Below are 20,080 nucleotides of genomic sequence, written 5' to 3'. Positions count from 1 at the left end.
GAACTTCAATGTTGGGCTCATCATTTTTGCTCTGTTCTAGATTAGAGTAAGCTTTTCCTATCCCAAGGCATTGCTTTGTGATCCCTACTAGAATATCCTCAGATTTGCTTTAGTGTGTTATTGTATGTCACCTTGTGTGTTGTCAGACAAGGAAGTGATAAATATTTTTTATAAATAAAAACCTTTGATAGTTCTTTAGAGGACAAAGCCTGGTGTATTGCAAGGTATGCTGGAACCAAGTGGGTCCTAGAGACTTAAGCCATGAATATACTCTTACACTTTTTTGTATTTTGTAGCTGTCCTTTTTCTTATCTCTTAACTTTAGTATTATGTTGAATGGTTAGCATTGAGGAACAAAAATAGTTGTTGAAATGTGATTTTTTTTCTACCTAAAAAGGGGTTGGTTCAATATGGTGAAGTTAACATGGTCTGTTTCAGGGTGCAAAGGACATGGGATGGTCCTGGGATTTGGGCCCAGGTTCCTGTATTTAAAAAAATCCTTTCTTGCTTGCTTGTATGCATTATTTATTCATTAATTTTATAGTCTACCTTTTTTCTTATGTAAGGCAATTAAATATTTCTATGTGATTGTGGAAAATGAAAACTGGAAAGCAATATGCCTTACATAATTCTCTTAACAACAACCCTGTGAGATAGGTACAGCTGAGAGTCTGTGACTGGCCGAAAGTCATCCAGTTGTCTCCATGGCTGAGTGGGAGTAGAATCCAGATTGCCTAAGTTCCAGTCCCACACTCTAAACCATACACCACACTGGTTCTTGTGTGTGTTTGGGAGTGTGTTGGGTGCATGCAAACTGTTTGAGTGGAAACTATCTTGTAGGTTTTTTTGTGCAGTCATCTTTGTGGGTATCAGGCAGGAAAGTTCTATACATGGCATCAGCCACCTAGTTGGAAAAGTCAGGTACCCCTTAACAGCATGCTATATCCCATGCTAAATTGGTTACCATAGTACTGGTGAAGGGATGAGGAGCCAAGCTACGGCAATGGGATAAAGAAAGAGAAGGGTTCTAATCCAGCTTGTATATGTTAGATAGAGGCTTAATGAGCTTTAGAAATAGCATAGTGCTAGCCATAGTAGATCAGCGCAATAGACCATATGTTTATGTTTATTTGATGGTGGCCAGGGAGTTTAAAAAATGCAGCCCAGACAAAGGAAGGCATTTGGCCAACCTGATTCTTGAGCATGAGATGAAACAGAGCTGTCTTATTTTTCCCAACCCTGCTACTTTGATAAATAGGCTGTATAATAAAATTGACAAGAATTTAAAGCCTATTATTCTTTTGCTATCTTTATTGTGATACTTTTGCCAGTTTATAGTCATTTGTAATGCAATCCAGTATGCATGTTTTCAGAACTAAGTATTGTTGAGTTCAATAAAACTTACTCTCAGGTGAGTTTAGGATTGCCCCCTAAGGGTATCAAAATCTCTCTCCAGTCTCATCTATTTGAGCTAGATTCTATAGCTATTATTCATACAGATCATTTTTGTTGGAGGCATGACATGTGGTTCTAACATTAGTTTCTGTTTAATTGCTAATAAAAAATCTTCCCATGTTTTCAGATGAACTTTGATGAATCTCCTTTATCTTTGTCTATTAAGAAAGTAGCCATAACTAAACTCAGTTTCTCTGGTGAATCATTGAAACTTGCATAGGATTGTGCCTTAAATATTTCTATGTGATTGTGGAAAATAAAAACTGGAAAGCATCACTTTATAAAAATATGTGTATTATTCAAGATCCAGTAAAATGGTAGCCATAGACTGCTTTCTCATGTAATAGGACTCCCCACCCTCACTTCCTATGGAAGTTTGTTTCCCCTGGTGTAACCCAGTTACTTCTTCATTGTTTAATTGTTCAATTTCTTGTCTGTAACCCACTAGCTTCATCAGTTATAGATCTGTGCTTATGGGCAAGAGAAGAGTCTTATATGGGGCAGTCTACTTCCCAAACTACTATTGTTTGTATTTTCCATATTTTCTATCTAACTGGGCCATACAAGGCTAAATCAGTGTCGTTAGCTGGGCTTCCAGTGACTTATGTATAGAAGCTTAGAACCTTGGTACTGGGGCCTAGAAATTTAACTTGGGATGATTTGAAGTAGTTTTCCAACCTCAGTGTCGAATACAAAATTATCTCTGTAATAGTGGATGGCTGGTTACTACTTATCTCACTGTACAAAATATTGGCAGCTTTTCTATTCCTCCTGGTTTCATAGTTTGTGTTGGTTTCACTTCTAGGATTTTTAACAACATTTAATACCTTGAAAACTTTGAGGGGAGAGGAAAGTGTTTAGAATATTAATCCAGGAAATTTTGTTTTGCATGTTCTAGCCTTCAGAAAATCAATAGCACATTGACATACTTTTGCTGAGACTAAATAGTACATGATTTCAGTACTTAACATCTCTAGAATACTATTTGCAGGATAACTGTTTGCAGAATCAGTAATGAATTTCTGAATTATTTTTATTATACTCTTCTTCACTTCACTTCAGGTTCTCTTCTTCTGGAGTCCAAAATCAATCCAAATACTGCATACCAGAAGCAACAGGTAACATTCTAGTCAATTATATATCCATGTGTAAATAAGATTTTTAATGGAAAATTGAAAACATCGGACCTTGTTCCTATCAGCATGAAAAGTGTTTTCAGTCTGATGCTGCTTATGTTATTGCAACCTGGTTTGTAATGTGCTGCTGAAAATGGGTCTTTTAATGGTTTGTTGGTAATATTGTAATGATAACATGGTAGTCGTTTACATTGCCAGCTTAATTTCTGATGATTATAATACCAATATGCTTCTGATACCTTAGAACCTTTTGATATATAAACATTTTTAAAGTTTTGATTTTAGTCATCTGCACCCAGTGTAGTCCAGTGTACTATAAATAGTGGCAACGAAAGCTAGTGATGTTTATCAGAAACTTTATCAGAACAATTGTTTATGGGCAGAATTTGATTACTTGCCCTCTGCCAGTGGAAGGCTTATATCAGCAGAATTTTTTGTGACTTCTCCTTCCTGAAGCCTCATGTAACCTATTCCAGATTGTTAGGGCTATGGCTTGTGACGAACATTAGAAGAGATTTGGCTATTGAGTGGTACAGAACTGTATGTTAGAAATAAATAATAAATTGGTCTTGGTTAAAGGTGAGAGGACTCTGGGGGATGGTGGAGGACAAGTGAGCCTGGAGGAATGTTGTCCATGGGTTCATAATGGGTCAGACGTGACTTTGCAACTGAACAACAGTCAGTTTGGTTAGCAGTTATTGTATGCTAGGAGATAGCATTGTAAGGGCATTGCCATTGTGCTGTTTACATGAATTTTGTGTGCCAGGCACTGACAAACCAGCATGGGAATTCTTAGGTTATGTTGCTTTGTTGGCACCTCAAATATAATAAAACATGCAGGTGAAACATTTTTGCCCTCAATTTTTTTTACATTCAAGTAATTTATTTTCAGAAAGTTCTAAAATGTCAAATATAATGCAACTAAACATAACTTCTAATCTTTCAAGGACACGCTGATTGTGTGGTCTGAAGCAGAGAACTATGATTTGGCACTTAGCTTTCAGGAAAAAGCTGGATGTGATGAAATATGGGAAAAAATATGTCAGGTAAATATTTTCTCCTGAGTGTTTAAGCATAGTACATGCTAGTTTTTTTTCAGACATTTTGAACTTATTTAGGTAGCACTCCCATGCATAATTAGATAGTAGGAAGTTCTAACTCCCAGCATTCTCCAACACGCCATGCAGCTGGGAATGTTTGGAGTTGTAGGACTTTTTCTGTCCAAACTTGCATAAGTTTCTGCCCTTAAACATTCTAATATTTTTACTGCATTTTCAAACTTTGATGAAATTGAAAAAAATGTAATTGGACTAACAAAACATATGAGCAAAATATGTAAAACTCTTGCTTATACATGAAAAAATAGTTCCATGTTGTATATTACTGGACAGTAAGATAATATTTTGTTTACAAAGCAAGAAGCACTAAAATTCCAGTACAAAATTTATACATTTCACTTTTGAGAACCAAAATTAATTTTTAGCTTTTCGTACATAAGATTGTGAGCAAGAAAATTGGTATTACGACCTAATTCAACTTGGAATGGAAGACTTGATCAGAACATGGACAACTGTTAAATGCCTAGAGTGGTTTGTTTAGTTCCTTAAAATGTTAGTGTGCCACATACCATGAGGATTGTTTTAAGGATGTTTTACAAAAATTAAAACTACTATGCAGTTTGGAAATATAAAACATTTATATGCAAAGAGTAGGTAATAAAGTAAAGGTGCTTGCCTGGGCATACTGTGAATTGAAGGTTTGGGCTGAGGAGTCATCAGCATGCTGATGATACCCATCTCTACCTCTCATGTACATCCAACCCAGGTGAGGCAGTGACTGTTCTAAATAGGTGTCTGGAGAGTGTGATGGACTGGGTGACGGCCAATAAATTGAGGCTTAATCTACCTAAGATGGAAATGTTGCTGGTGGAAGGGCCAGCTGTTCACTTCCCCTCCAGGACAGGGTACACAGCTTGAGAGCACTTCTTGACCCTGAGCTATCCTTGGAATTCCAGGTGGCATCTGTGGCAATAAGTATTTTCCTTCAGCTGAGACTGGTACATCAGCTGTGTCCTTACTTGGACAGACAGGCCCTAGCAACAGTAACTTGTGCACCGATAACCTGCCACTTGGACTATTGTAACACGGTGTATGTGGGGCTGCCCTTGAAGACATTGCAATTGGTTCAGAATAGAGTTGCCAGACTGCTGACGGACTGGTGGAAGAGAACACATCACAGCGGTTCTAAAAAGTTAAACTGGCTACCAGTTGAAGTCTGGGCAGGATTTAAGGTATTAGCAATATCATATAAAGCCTTAAATGGTTTAGGGCCTGGTTATCCAAGGGAATGTCTCCTTCCCTATGAGCCTGCCTGGATCCTAAGATCCTCAGCAGAGGTATTCCTGCAAGATCCCTCCTTGAGAGAAGTAAGGAGGATGGTCATGAGGAGAAGGGCAATCTCTGTGATAGTGTTCTTATTATGGAACTCTCCCCTCACAGAGATGTACCTGGTGCTGACACTTTATTTTGGTGCCAGGCCAAAACCTTTTTATTTTCCCCATTTTTAATCAATAATGTGTTTTAATTAGTTGAAGCAATTGTGGGCACTGAGGAGTTTAACTACTTTACAGAGGTAACATGGTGTTAATATATACTTATTTTTTCTGGCTTTTTATGTAAACTGTCTTAAGATTGTATAATCAGAGGGTATTTAAGAAATTTTAAATAAATAAATTGTAGGCCTTTTCTGTTGAAACAAACACCCATCGGATTGCTTTTTAAGCAATCTTAAACATGGTAGGAGTCTATTGCTGCATTAGTTTTTGTTAGTGGCCACACCAAGTATTTAAGAACAAAAGGTATAACTTAATTATCAATCTAGGGCAGCGTTCCCCAGCATGGTGTCCTTAATATGTTTTATATTTCTATTCCGTCGGCCTTAGCCGGCATGGCCAATGAGCAGGAAAGCTAGCAGTTGTATCCAAAACATGTGGAGAGCATCAAGTTGGAGATGACTGGTCTCAGCTGACAGCATCTGAAGACAACTTGGTGCTTCTTGCATTGGGATGCTGAGTTGCCTTACTTTGGCTTTGTTTGTAGCTGATCCCCTACTCTACCACATCATCCTCTTATAGAAGTTTCTAATAACTGAAAATATGTATGCAAACCATTGGTCCTTCCAATTCCCATGAATTAATGCAATTTTCTTGATCTACAACTTTTAAGATAAATTAATGATAATTTTTTATGGTTGATTGTCTATATGGTGGTAGCCACTGGCAGTTAAAGTTGAAGATGTGCCTTCTAGCTTTTTCTCACTTTCATAGGTTCAAGGGAAAGACCCTTCAGTGGACATTACTCAGGATCTGGTGGATGAATCTGAGGAGGAACGTTTTGATGATATGTCATCTCCAGGTCTAGAGTTACCATCTTGTGAATTAAGTCGACTAGAGGAAATTGCTGAACTTGTGGCATCTTCACTGCCTTCCCCATTGCGGCGTGAAAAACTTGCTCTAGCACTGGAAAATGAGGGCTACATTAAAAAGCTCCTAGAAATTTTTCATGTGTGTGAGGACTTAGAGAACATTGAAGGACTACACCATTTGTATGAAATTATTAAAGGAATCTTCCTTTTGAATAGAACTGCACTTTTTGAAGTCATGTTTTCTGAAGAATGTATAATGGATGTAATTGGATGCCTAGAATATGATCCTTCTTTATCACAGTCACGGAAACACAGGGAATTTCTGACAAAAACTGCAAAATTTAAAGAAGTTATTCCAATATCTGATCCAGAGTTAAAACAAAAAATACATCAGACATACAGAGTACAATATATTCAAGATATGGTTCTTCCTACTCCTTCAGTATTTGAGGAAAACATGTTATCAACGCTTCATTCTTTCATCTTTTTTAATAAAGTAGAAATTGTTGGCATGTTACAGGTAAGTCTGGGATTTCTTTTGCATTAATCCAGGACGTAGTGAACATAATGTTTCTAATTGGTGATGGTTCTTTGGAGTTTTACTGTATTGTGTACCTTGATAGCTTAGGATGCTGGGTCATAAGTGATTGTGGCTTCAACCAGAAATTGCTGTTATTTCCTAGCACAAGACTTTCCATATGCTTTTGACACTTCTTAACCTACTTTAAAATGTTTAGTATGGTGCAAACATACTGCATTCCATCTAATTTTCATGATTGAGGATCCTGATTCATATCCTATGCTGTGTCTTTATAATCTATACTATGAAACACCATTTATTTTCATAAAATGGATTTTCCAAGGGTTTCCTTACTTTAATTCTCTATAGAAAACACCCTTATTGTATCTATATATTGTCAAATTAAATCATGCCATATTCTTTCATATACCTTCCTATATTTCTAGGCATGTGGCTATACAAAATGAGTTTTATAACTTTAACCAACAGTATCAATGTGAGTCACATTGATAATTAATGATTCGTTACTGTTTTAAAGGGCTGTGCTTGTAAATTAAAACTAGTGATATCTCACTTTTCAAAACAAACATGAAAGCAGCCAAAGCACTGATTGGGTTTGTGTGATATGGCAATCCATCATGGATAACTAGCTGTGGTAGGTTGCTATCTTCTCTAAACCTAGCTCACTTCCAGCAGGGTTGGTTGTTTTTGGCCCAAAATCAAACCTTCCCGACAACCAATGACTTGTTCTAGAGGTTGCTCGGCTCACAATGGGTTGCTGTGTCATCTGAACGTAGGAGTCAGAGCTCTTTATGGGTCATATGGTAAACCCCCTTGCCACGCTTTGCAATCTTGCTTGTCCCAGCACGGGTGACATCCCACAAGAATGTCTTCACCAATGTCTAGGCAACACTGTAGAATGACTGTTGCTAATTCACCACCTTAAAAAACATTTTAGCACCAGAAATGTGAACAAATGACTTTGTAATTTCTAAAAATATATATTACTTCTGTTAGTCTTTCAGGGATACAAGCATGATTTTTCACCCTTTCAGGATATACAGTCTTCCCTGGTTTATTATCTTGCCAGTTACAGCTGTCAAATGGTAACAGAATAACTAGGTGGGACTGCATATTGGCTAAACTATGAACAGTTCACAGCTTTCAAGTACTTGACTATCAGTTGAAATACATCAGCAAACAGGAAAAAAACTGCAAAGGTAATCTCCCCCTTAGTAAGGGAATACACTAGTTGTTACTATTATGGTATTAGATTTATGTCCTGACTTTTTCCTGCAAGGAACCCAAGGCAGCTTATATAATCTTTCCCCGCCCCCCCCTTTTTTTTTTCTCATAAGAACCCTTATGAAGGTGAAGAAGGTTATGCTGAGAATCAGTGACTAGCCAAAGTCACCCAGTGCACTGAGTGAAGACTGGAACCCAGATCTCCCTACTCCCAGTCTAACACCCAATCCTTTCCACTGCAGTGGCTCTTCCCAGCGTCGTTCTACTTTCAGACACTTACTGAGTCTCCAGCTAATCCAGAAAAGGGAGAACTTGAGGCCACCCCTTTTGTGTAGCTCCTTTTGACTCACTTGATGCAGTTCCCTTGACAGCTGTGAAAAACACTTGACAAAGCAGTTAGATGGGATAAAATGAATGGGACCACATTGCTAGATGCACCCCCTTAAAGCTAGATCAGGTGTAGACCAGGCAGGGCTGCATATATTGGAAAGGTATTACAGTGTACTTGGGTAATACCAAGACAGACACCTTCTCCCAAAATGAGGGCCAAAACGAAATAATTACCAGTTTTACTTCTTGGAATCTCTGAAAGGGTGGAAAATTGCATTGTTTGTTTGTTTGTTTGTTTTTTTGTTCTCTACAAATAGAATGGTGGAGGGAAAGGGGTTATGACTATGATGAGAAAGACAAGATGGTTTGTGCCATGAGGGACACTGGGATACTTGGTGGAGGACTGAGAAGGAAGCAAAGGGGTACAACCAACTGTGAGCCTGATCATATGCTGGGCACACGTGGGTTGTTCTGTAAACAATCCATACCATGTAGCTTATTTGCAGGATGGGTGGTTGTACTATGCAGACCCATCCACTATATAGTAAAATACATGGTTTATGCTCTATGGTAAGCACTTAATCATAACCATTTTAGAGTGAACAAGGAAGTCACAGGAGCACTGTAAACAGACCATCTGCTACAATTAATGAATGCTGAAGACTTGTGGGCCCAGAAGCTAAAAGAAGACAAGATTTTTTAAAAAAAAAGAAGGAAAAGGATTAAATTACTTTTGTGGCTTTTCTTAATAAAAAATGTAGATGCCGATGCCCTACATATATTTGGACTTAAGCTTCTATCAGCCTTAGGTTGCATGATCAGTACAGTCCAAAATATCTGGAGGGCACTGGGTTGGGGATGGCTGCATTAGAAACATAAGCAGTGACCAGGAATGCAGTCCTGTAAGGATGCCCATAACACCAAAACTTGGAGGATTATAGGCATCCACTGCAGAAGCAGTGGAGTTGATCTTCACATCTCCATCTTCTTTTCCTGCACTAGATAAGTTTCTTTGCTCATCTAGATAGGGAGGAAAGGAGGCCTAGGTATGTGGTATCCTTGTCACTTAAGTTTCCTATTCCTTCCCACCTCCTGTAACCCTTCTCCAAGGTCTTTTTCCTGACCTTATGGAATGTTTTCCAGCAGAGTTTGATGGTGTGAAGCTACCTCTGACTTCAGAGCTGGGAAGCTGAATTAGCCTATGGGCCCCAGAGGAAGACAGGTGTACAGTATCTGTTCCTTTTGTACAGAAGTTTAAGGAAATTTCTAAACCTGTTGCTGTTTGTGAGGTGGAGGTAGAGAAATCTGATTTGTGGGAAAAGCTAATGAGCTATTTTGTTGGGAGATATGCATCTCAGGAATAGTAAACAGCCATCTTTAAGAAACTTTAAGGAATCTCAGCTGATTATTTGTAGTGACATTTTAGTCACTTTTGCAAATAATTTATATTATTGATATTTTAAGTCTCCATCAGTATTGCCAATCCTATGGATATTGCATAGGAACCAAGTTACTGACTTTCTTTTAGGTAGACAGGGCTTATTTTATTGGCAGCAGTTAAAAGATTTTATAGCTGAGGCAGCATTCCCTAGTGGTAAGGTCTAATTAAGAACTTTATTAAAAACTGTGGCAGTGACCCAAGCCTCAACATTAATTAAAAAAAAAGGAAAGAAACTTATGTGGGATAGCCCACATACTGTTTCATTGTTTCTGATAACAGTAGTGGGATAACCTGCAGTTGTCGTTTTCTGTTTGTCTCGCATGGATTTTAGATTAGAACCACATTTAATTGCCACCACATCTAACCAAAACAAACCCAGAAGCTCGGGACTCTCTAGAACAAAACCAAACTGTCAATAATACACATAATCTTTCCTATTATGATACTGTGATTCTACTCACGTGCTGGGAAGGTGATCATGACTTGGAAGATCTCTATGATGGCCATAGGAAAGTCCAGCGTCACAGCTCTGACCTTGAAAGCCTCCAAAGTTCGAATATTCTCCCTTCACCCTTGTGGCCTGCATGAACAGAACTGCTTGGGCTGTAACTCTGAGGTCACAAGGGCAACCCTAGAGATAGCATTTCATGGACATGCTGGAGTAAGGGGAGGGAGGCTTCACCAGCATGCGTAGTCTCCTTGGCAGTGGCTCACCCTCCCATCTTCGCATTCTGGGGCAAAACACTTCAACAGTCAAAATGCATTTTACAGTACAGGAAAAGCTCTCCATAGGTTGCCTATAATTCTCTACTTTTGGAGACTTATGGCACCCTTATTGGATTGTGCTGTAAATGTTTATCTGTAAAATATACATAAGATCAATAATTGTAATTAGGAATGGAAAAAATAACTGTTGGGAATCTTACAGAAAGGATTAAAAGTCCATTCCCCCCTATAGTTTCATTGTTTCCAGATGTTTTACATCTCTAGACTTTATACAAGATCTATCTTATTATTATGTATCTTTAGAAACCATTTGAGAGGAATAAAGGCTAGGTAACAATATAGAAATACTTTTTTAAGTATAAAAGAAAAGTTTTCACTTTTCATTTTTCCAATTTTCCAGAAAAACCCCTGAAAACAGTCCTTGGGGCATGCTCTTCCCCATATCTTTGAGGTTCTTATTCCAAGTTTTTGCATCTCTGCTTAGACATGGGGACAGGGAGGATATTCCAAAACTAACATTCAAAACAGGCAGAGTCAAAGAAACAGGGTAAGGATCTCTCTAGAAATCCCCTTGGTTTTTATTGCTGAAAGTTTGTATGGCAAGCAGAGTACTATTAGAAATATTAAATATTGAGATAGTAGAATTGGATATACTAGGGTGTTCAGGAATGCCATGAAAAGAATTATTTCTACACCAAATGTTGAAAATAATCATTGCTTTTCAAAACATCTTTATTTTGGTATTAATGAATGCAAATCAAGGACTAGATTTTTGAAATTTGGAATTTACTGAAATTTGAAGTTCATCATATCACAATAAAAGTTGGCAATGTTAGAAAAGATCAAGGAAGAAATATAATTTAATAAACATTGAAGTACTACACATATAATCCATTTTAAAAATCTATCCTTGAAGGATGTAAGTATATTTACTTTTAATCAAATAGGATTTATGTTGGAATGGTCATAATAAATAAATGGTGGATTATAAGAAACCTTCCATAAAGTAAATTTGCTTTTAAAAGGAACTCAAAATGTAATTGATGACCTCTTTCCAACCTGATAATGATCCTTACAGTACTACATATGAACGTGATTCTTTTCATCACTTTTATTATTGCTTTGGGTAATGGAGGTAATATACATGATTGTACATACTGAAATGAACAGCAAAATTATGGCAAATATATCAAAGAACAAGTGAAACATTGAAAATGGACTCAAATTGGAGAGCTAAGCAAGCTATAAAATTTAACAAGATCTGATACAAAGTTTTATGCTTGAGAAAGAGTGAAATGCTGAGACTATAGTACAAAATGGCAGGGCAATCTTTCTGGTAGATTCAGAGCGCTCCTGTCATGGAGCCTCTGACATAGCCTAAGCCCAGACAAGCTTATGCTAGGTAGGGCTCTCTTCCTGTTTGTGGGGCTTGCTTGACCTATCCTCATGAGAATCAGAGTACTTACATCAGCTCCAGAGTTAGCATAAATACCACCATGTTGACCATGTGTCTGTGGGGACAAACCTGATCAGCCACCTTTTAAACTTTGTTAATGTTGGAACTCTGATATTGCTGAGGCAAGGTGAATGATGTGACACTTTCTGTGTGCTGGGATGGAGGATCTTGGGTTGAATTTTCTCCTCTGAGAAAAATCCCTGCCATCCTTGGAGGGAGGGGAGAATCCAATAGGTCTATACATGGATTACAACCAAACCCATGGAGTTTTTAAACAGAAGCTAGGATGAATATTTTAAATAAATATGCTGATATGCAAATACACTGTCCACATCTACTTCAAACTGCATAGAAGATATTTATGTCAGAGAGTAGAATCCTAATCTCTGGGCCTCCCAGAACTACAATTCTAGGTTGGATCTAAAGTTGTAATGTGGCTGAGAAGCATTTGAAATGAATGACCATAGTCCATAATGCACAAGCCACTCCAGTGTAACATCCAGAGTAGGAACACAAGGAGGTAAAGGAATACGATCTTTCTTACAGAAGTTTATTCTTATGTGTTGAAATGTTAAGAATTGTTACATAGAGTAACTGCCAGCCTGATGAAACATAGAGCCATTTTTCTCAAGTTTTTTCTACTGTTTTATTTTAGTATAGATAGTTGAGCTTAAGGGAACACTTATAGATCTGAGGTATGCTCTAGGAAAAATTTGTTTTAGATGATAAACCTCATTAAAAGTTTTAAAAGCTGAATTTACTATTAAACCTTTTCAGATTGAACATCAAGGCACTTCCTCTTGTCTGTGTAATTTACAAGTATGTATGAAAGTGAAATGTAATTTATTGTGGGCCATCTAAAGTCAGTGGGAATTTTTACTTTAAAATGAGGTCAGATTTGCTTAATATGACTGTTAAATTCAGAGCATACAAGTGATGTACATAGAATAATAGAATTGGAAAGGCCTAGTAAGGCCATAGTGTCCAATCCCCTGCTCAGTGCAGCACTCCAAGATGAATTTCTAACAGATGGCTGTCCAGTTGATCTTGAATGCCTCCAGTGTGAGAGAGTCCATGACCTTCCCAGCTAATTGGTTCCGTTGTTGTACTGCTCTAATAGTCAGGAAACATTTCTTGATCTTCAGCTGAGTTCTGGATTCTTGTAACTTGAGCTTATTATTCTGTGTCCTGCTTTCTGGAATGATCAAGAGGAGATCCTGGCCCTCCTCCGTGTGACAGCCTTTCAAATATTTGAAGAAGCTTTCTCAAGTCTAAATGTACCCACTTCTTTCAGTCTCTTCTCATAGGGTTTGGTTTCTAGTTCCCTGATCATCTTTGTTGTCATCTTCTGACTCTTCTCCAGTTTGTCTGCATCTTTCTTAAACCCAGAAATGTTCTCAGTTCTCAGGATGAGGCCTAACTAATGTTGAATAGAGGAGAACTATACTTCATGTGATTACAATGTGATAGTTTTATTAATCCACCCAAAATAGCATTTGCCTTTTTTGTAGCCGTATCACATTGTTGATTCAGATTCCTCTTGTGATCTGCAGCAATTCCATCTTTGTTCCTTTGGATGTTCCCATTTGTACTTGTTGTCTGGGTGGCAGAGCACATATTACATACATTAATTTGTGTTTCTAAACAAAACATGTTTTTTAAATAGGAAGATGAAAGATTTTTGACAGACCTGTTTGCACAACTAACAGATGAAGCTACAGATGAGGAAAAAAGGCAAGAATTGGTAAGACATTTTTAAAATGTGCTTCTTCCTTTTAAATTACATTTATATTATGCCTTTTTCTCCCTTGCAGGGAACCCAAGGTAGCTCACATAGTTCTCCATTTTATTGTATCTTCTAAACAACAACCTTATCTTACAAGGTAGTTTAGTTTGAGAGTGAATGACTTAGTGCTTAGTAAGGCAGTTGCTTCATTCTGTTTCTTTATAAATGAATTCTTTTTTCTCTGTTTCAGGTAAACTTCCTTAAAGAGTTTTGTGCATTTTCCCAAACGTTACAGCCCCAAAACAGGGATGCTTTTTTCAAAACATTGTCTAATATGGGCATTCTTCCTGCACTAGAAGTCATCCTAGTAAGTTTCCAAAGTTTACTGCAAAATTTGTGCCTTACTTTTCAGCCTTCTACCAGTCCTTGACATTCTACTAATGCCATATTTGCAACTTGAATGTATCATTTTGGTCAGAAAATATCAGGGACAAATAATAATAACTGAATGAGCCCGTCAGTAAGGGAATAATCCACTATGGATGGCTGTAGCCCTGCAAACTTGGAGGATCACATGCATCCTACTGATTGTGGGAGGAATACAGAAATGAGAATTGCCTCTCCCTCTTCCCCACACTTCAGAAAGCAGAGATAACCAGTTTCATCTGTCTGTGTCCTGTGTTGCTGCTTGTGAGGAGGGGCTGAGCTACTTCCAGGATTTCTTGTATCCATAGGAGCTTCATTGTTGCTGTTCCTGTTTCTGTCCCTACACATGTGTGCACACACACAACCTGCCATCTCGAAAGTTGCCCTCATGACTGTGGAGCCACAGCTTATACAGAATGATCTGCAGGCTGAACTTGCCAGCTGCAAGGGTGCAGTGAGAGTGCTCCAGTGTCATAGAGTCCCAGCTCCAACTTCAGAACACATTTTCGAGGTTGGAGCTGGGACTTGGACACATCCTATGGCTGTTTAGATAGCATTTAGCACCTGTAAGATTGCTCCTTAAGGAGTAAGTGAAATATACATTTTAGATTATACTTTCCCACTATAGGTACATAGTGTGCTTTTGTTTGACTACAGGGTATGGATGATGCACAAGTGCGAAGTGCAGCTACTGATATATTCTCATATTTGGTTGAATATAACCCATCTATGGTACGAGAATTTGTTATGCAAGAAGCTCAGCAGAATGATGATGTAAGTAGCAGGACTTTCATGCCTTTATACATTTTATTTTCAATAATAATGAATAACAAAAGATATATTTAGAAAAAATTGTTTGGCTTAGGGCAACACTTTTTCATTATTAAGGGTTGTACAGTTTTATAAATCTATGGCAAATTTTGCACAACCTATAATGTTACATAAATCAACTGCGCTAGATACATTGCTGGCTCCCAGCAAACCACAAGCTATTTCCACCCAGAAAATGTATAGTTGGTGTATCAAGCTAAACTGATGAAAAGTATTTCTTCCACCTGTGCCTCCAGTGACAGTGCTGGGTCTAAGAGCTTGTCTGAGTTGAGTCCTTGCCTGTTTGCCTTCAGTATTGACACTAATACAGAACATCCATTACCTCATCTGAATTTGATGAAAAGTGGACAGGGAGTCTGGTGTCATCTCAGTCCACCTTTCCAGATTATTTATTTGTTTTATTGCTCTGCTGCCCAATAGCAGAAGCTCTCTGGGTGATTTACAACAGATATCCTCTACCAGTGATTCCACAGAGATGGAATCAGCATGTGAATCACATGGCATAACTGTCAAGAAGGATTTGATGGTCAGTGGTATCCAAAGCCACTGAGAGGTCCAAGAGAAGCTCATGACAAAAAGTTCTCATTATGTGTTGTGATGTGCTGTACTACATAACTGTAGCAAGGCAATCAAATAGTTACCACAAAGTATTCATTTTTATAAAACAAACTTTTCAGTAAATCAGACCTTATTGATATCTACCAAAATGGGACTGGATTCAAAGGTATGGAAACTTTCTTCTACTCATGTAAAGTGATCTCAGAATGTCACTGTTTTTGCCATCCTGCTGAGGCCCCCTACCACATCCAGGGTTCATCTGCAAGATCCTCTAATTCTCAAGTTATTTATTTTTTTATGGAGGGATATTGGGTGACTATAGGAGGTAGGAGAAGGCAGAAAATCCCCACTTTGCTTCTCTGGGTTCAGCCACTTAACTGTCCTAAAAATTATAATCAATACTGGAATTTTAATACTTTACTATTTTAAAAAATTCAAATATAAAGCATTTTTCTATCTATTTCAAATCCTGCCTTTAGTTATATGTCTTCTATTGGCTCTTCATTGCATAACTTGAGTTTTGCAGTTTCAGTGATTATGGATCATCTGTCATAGGACTGCATGTTTCATCTTCTCTACATGCATGTCCCTCTTGCCTCCTTCACAGAGCAAGTACAATGGTACCTCGGTTAACGAATGCCTCAGTTCACGACAAAATCGGGTCACAAACAGAAATTTTGGCAAACTTTTGCCTCCGTTCGCAAACTGCGCATTGGGTGACAACCATGATTGTGGCCATGTTCCCACACGAACACGATTGTGATCGCAGCCATCTTCCCCACACGAACACTCCAAACAATAACCTCCTCCCAACCCACCACGAAGTGCAGCCATAAGGGCGTGCTCACCTCGGTCAAGGCCTTCCTGGCTCCTCGCCACCATCCTGCTTTCAAGCCAGAGGAAGGTCCCCTCACATGCACTCACCTGGCTCTGGGAGGTGGAGCAGGAGTGGGAGGCCGGAGAGGTGAGCGGGGGCGGCTCCCCTAGCCGGGAGAGGGCCATGAGGGAGGTAAGGGATGCTTTCCACGGGCCGAGGCAAGGGACAGGGCCATGACTGGCTGAGCAGGGCTCCTCCCACCTCTCCTCGCTGTTGTGGGGAAGAAGCTTGGCGGCGGCAGCTTGCCCTGAGAAGGCTGCGGTGGAGGCGCGGGAACCACGGTGCCGCTCCTGCTCCGCCTCATCATGTCCGCCCCTGGGCTCGGCGAGGTAGCCGTGGCTTGGTGTGCAGCCTGGGGACGTGGCTCATATTTTTGTGGTTTAAAAAAAGTATTTATTCAAAACTTTTATATGCCATCCTTTATGTATAACGTAAAGTTATGGTTCAGAATGGATTAACCTTATTTACATTGAACCTTATGGGGAAATTTGACTTGGTTCGCAGCCAATTTGGGTCGCAACCAGAATCGTGGAATGAATTCAGTTTGTGAACCAAGGTACCACTGTCCTGGTGAGGAAATTTTGTGACTGTTGCTCAGAACTTTGTCCTCTCTACTCTCTGGATGGGAAAAGCTGTGTAAACTTTTTGTTTAGTCAGTGATGCTCCTATTAAGGACATCCTTCTAGTTTGTGCTCAGCTACCAAAAGATGCAGAATATCTCTGCTGTTTTCTGGGTTGGAATCATGAAGAAAGTGTAGAGAAACTTGATGTAGCATAGCCTCGCTTTCCTTTCTCCACATAGGCAGCACACTGGCAATTCCCTAATCCTCATAGTGTAACAATATGTGTATTGGAATTTTAAAATATATTTGTGCTATATTAAAGTATTTTACCAGCATTCACTTTGCTGCTTCAGGATTGTATCTTGTGGGAGTTTAGGTATTCCATCGCCCCTTGGATAGTAGGCTGCAGTATTTTAACCCACCCTTCCCTCAGTTTTCAGGTGTCGTTTACTGTCTAACTTGCTTATAGAAACATAAGTACACAATTACATATGATGCACAAATCCAGGACTTTATGTGGAATTGCCTATTGACTGCTCATTTTAATTGTGATTAACTTTTTTGGTGTTTTAATTTTATTTTTTAAAACCAGGATATCTTACTCATTAACCTCATCATAGAACACATGATTTGTGATACAGATCCTGAACTTGGAGGAGCAGTCCAGCTGATGGGTCTCTTGCGTACCTTGGTGGATCCAGAAAATATGCTAGCTACTGCCAATGTAAGCAAATGCCTATCTGTAGTTATATTGTTCTTGTTGATAGCAAACTCAGATTAATACACGTTAAGTATGATTGGTCTTATTTTTATTCCTTAGAAAACAGAAAAGACAGAATTCCTGGGTTTCTTCTACAAACATTGTATGCATGTTCTCACTGCACCTTTATTGGCCAATACTACAGAGGAAAAACCTAGCAAAGGTGAGACTTGAGGAATCTCTTGAACTGTGATTTCATAACTAGTACAATGACAGGTGGAGCATATGTGGTAAAAGGAGTTCTGTACTGCAAGGCCTGCTGTAGGCACATCACCCTGTTTCATTCCTATCGGTAAAATCCAGATTACCTACTGTCAGGGATGGAGGGCAGATTTTTTCTTAACCACATAGGTTAAGAAACATTCTTAACTTATATTTATATTTATATTTCTTTATAATGGTGAATGGCAATTATCCATATATATGTAGAAATTTACAGTGGCCCCTTGGCTCACGAACTTAATCCGTTCCAGGATTCTGGTCATGAGCCAAATTGGTCGTGAGTCAAGTTAAATTTCCCCATAAGGTTCAGTGTAAATAAGGTTAATCTGTTCAGTAACCATTTTTTAAATCAGAAAAATGTGAAGCAAAGTGACAACAACAAAGATCGTGGCCATCTTCCCATGCCCACCCCAAGCACAAGCGTGGCCGTCTCCCCGCCCCCCAGCATGACCGAGATCTCGCCTGTCATCCCTGTAGGCACCCGTCATCCTGGCACGCACTGGTCATCCTGGCACATTGTGGGGTTGGGGGGAGAGATGGGCGCAAGTGGCGTGCTGGGGGAGGGAGAGATGGACGTGATCTTGGCCATCTCCCCCGCTGCCCCCAGCACAATCGCAGCCATCTCCCCACCTGAGTGCATTATCACGGGTGCACTGCTGCAGGAAAGATGGGCGCAGCACAGCACAGCCGCGGGGCAGATGGCCAAGATTGCACCCGTCTTTCCTGCTGGAGTGCACCTGTGATCATGCACACCTTCCCTGCACGAAAAGCTACTGCAATCGTGGCCATCTCCACTCGGAGTGTGGGGGGAGATGGCTGCGATCTTTGTTGCCACCCAATGCGGAGTTCGCAACCCATGTCAAAATTTTAATGAAATTTTTGTTCGTGACCCGATTTGTTCATGAACCAAGGCATTCGTGAGCCGAAGTACCACTGCAATTCAGGGTAAAGCTGAAAAAGATCACCAACAGAATTACAGTGCCCAAATACAACTCTAATAACATTCCTGAGGAATTTAAAGCACAGGAAAAGCACACATTTTAAATTACTGAACTAATTGACTATAAACCAGAAGAACTGTGCATTGAAACCAGCAACATTATTAGGAAAGAATTTTTTAAAAATATCTTTAGCAAAAGGAAAAAAAATCCTAGTTGGACTCAAAAGTGCTAAGGGCAAGTGAGAAGCAAGAGGTGACAAAATAGGCTCAGAATCCTGAACACAACTTTTTAGTGAACTATCATGTAGGGACAAAAATGTGTTTCTATAATGAGCTATTACAATGACCAGTGCAAAGAAATAAGAGAGAACAACAAAAAAGGAAAAGCAAGACACATTTTCTACAAGATACAACAAAATCAAAAAAATTCAAACCAAGAATAAGAATGTTGAAAGGCCAACAGTGGAACATACTATCTGACCAGGAGAAAATAAAGAGAAGGTGGAAAACAATATCCAGAAGAACTGTACAGAAGAGATAAAAGGAACAGACTCCTTCAAAGAAGTATAATCCAAGGAAGAACCTGCAGTATTACAAAGTGAAGTGAATTGCTCTAAAAGCACTTGGAAGGAATAAAGCACCTGGAGGAAATAGGGTACCAGTAGAACTATTTCAAACTGCAGAGAATGAATTGGTCAAAAACCTAACAAGAATATGTGAATAAAAATGGAAAACAAGTGGCCCACAGAGTGGAAACATTCTGTATACCAGGGGTCCTCAAACTTTTTTACCAGGGGGTCAGTTGAAAGCTGCAGGTGCTGGGCGCGGGCTGTAAAGGTGGTGTTGGCAGTATGTGTGGGTCGGCACAGGGGCAGGGCATGCACACTGAGGCGGGGGCAGGGTGCTAGGCGAGGTGTGGGTGGGCGCATGCGGTGAGGCAAGGTGGGAGTGGGCATGTGCTGCGAGGCTGGTGCATGAGGCAGCGGCTTGCTCGCTTGGAAATCATTTTCTCCGAGCAAGCAAACTGCGCAGAGTGAGGTGGGCCGCGGCGGGCGCACATGTGGGCACGGCTGCACATGCAGTGGGTCCAAATGGGCATGGCAGGCCGGATAAATGGGCATGGCAGGCTGAATCCGACCCCCGGGGCCTTTGAGGACCCCTGCTGTATACATTCCAGGTCCTAAGAAAGGTGATGTTAAGGAGTGCAGCATCAAAATTGAGAAAGGAGTTCGGCAAGGCTGTATACTGTCACCCTGCCTATTTAACTTATATGCAGAGCACATCATGAGAAAGGCGGGGCTAGATGAATCACCAGCTGGAATTAAGATTGCTGGGAGAAATATCAACAACCTCAGATATGCAGAGGATACCACTCTCATGGCAGAAAGTGAAGAGGAACTAAAGAGCCTCTTGATGCGGGTGAAGGAGGAGAGCACAAAAGTTGG

At 39.6% G+C, this 20,080-nt stretch overlaps 1 protein-coding gene across 2 annotated transcripts in view; it reads left to right on the top strand.

Annotated features, from left to right (window-relative positions):
- The window catches only part of PPP4R3A (protein phosphatase 4 regulatory subunit 3A), a 38,067-nt gene that overhangs the window by 2,852 nt on the left and 15,135 nt on the right, over positions 1 to 20,080 (top strand). For both annotated transcript variants that reach the window (XR_006415296.1, XM_044435957.1), the window contains exons 2-9: positions 2,518 to 2,573; positions 3,539 to 3,637; positions 5,917 to 6,534; positions 13,399 to 13,476; positions 13,709 to 13,825; positions 14,542 to 14,658; positions 17,306 to 17,437; positions 17,534 to 17,636. Coding sequence is in view for 1 of the 2 variants with exons in the window: in XM_044435957.1 (XP_044291892.1) it covers positions 2,518 to 2,573; positions 3,539 to 3,637; positions 5,917 to 6,534; positions 13,399 to 13,476; positions 13,709 to 13,825; positions 14,542 to 14,658; positions 17,306 to 17,437; positions 17,534 to 17,636 (1,320 nt within the window). In the remaining variant the exon portion in view is untranslated. The remainder of the gene's footprint in view (positions 1 to 2,517; positions 2,574 to 3,538; positions 3,638 to 5,916; positions 6,535 to 13,398; positions 13,477 to 13,708; positions 13,826 to 14,541; positions 14,659 to 17,305; positions 17,438 to 17,533; positions 17,637 to 20,080) is intronic.

The sequence above is a fragment of the Varanus komodoensis genome, unplaced genomic scaffold (assembly GCF_004798865.1).
Source record: "Varanus komodoensis strain SLA01 unplaced genomic scaffold, ASM479886v1 scaffold3, whole genome shotgun sequence".
Taxonomy (NCBI): Eukaryota; Metazoa; Chordata; class Lepidosauria; order Squamata; family Varanidae; genus Varanus; species Varanus komodoensis.
The sequence above is the reverse complement of the archived record's forward strand: the minus strand, read 5'-3'. Positions and strand labels throughout refer to the sequence as shown.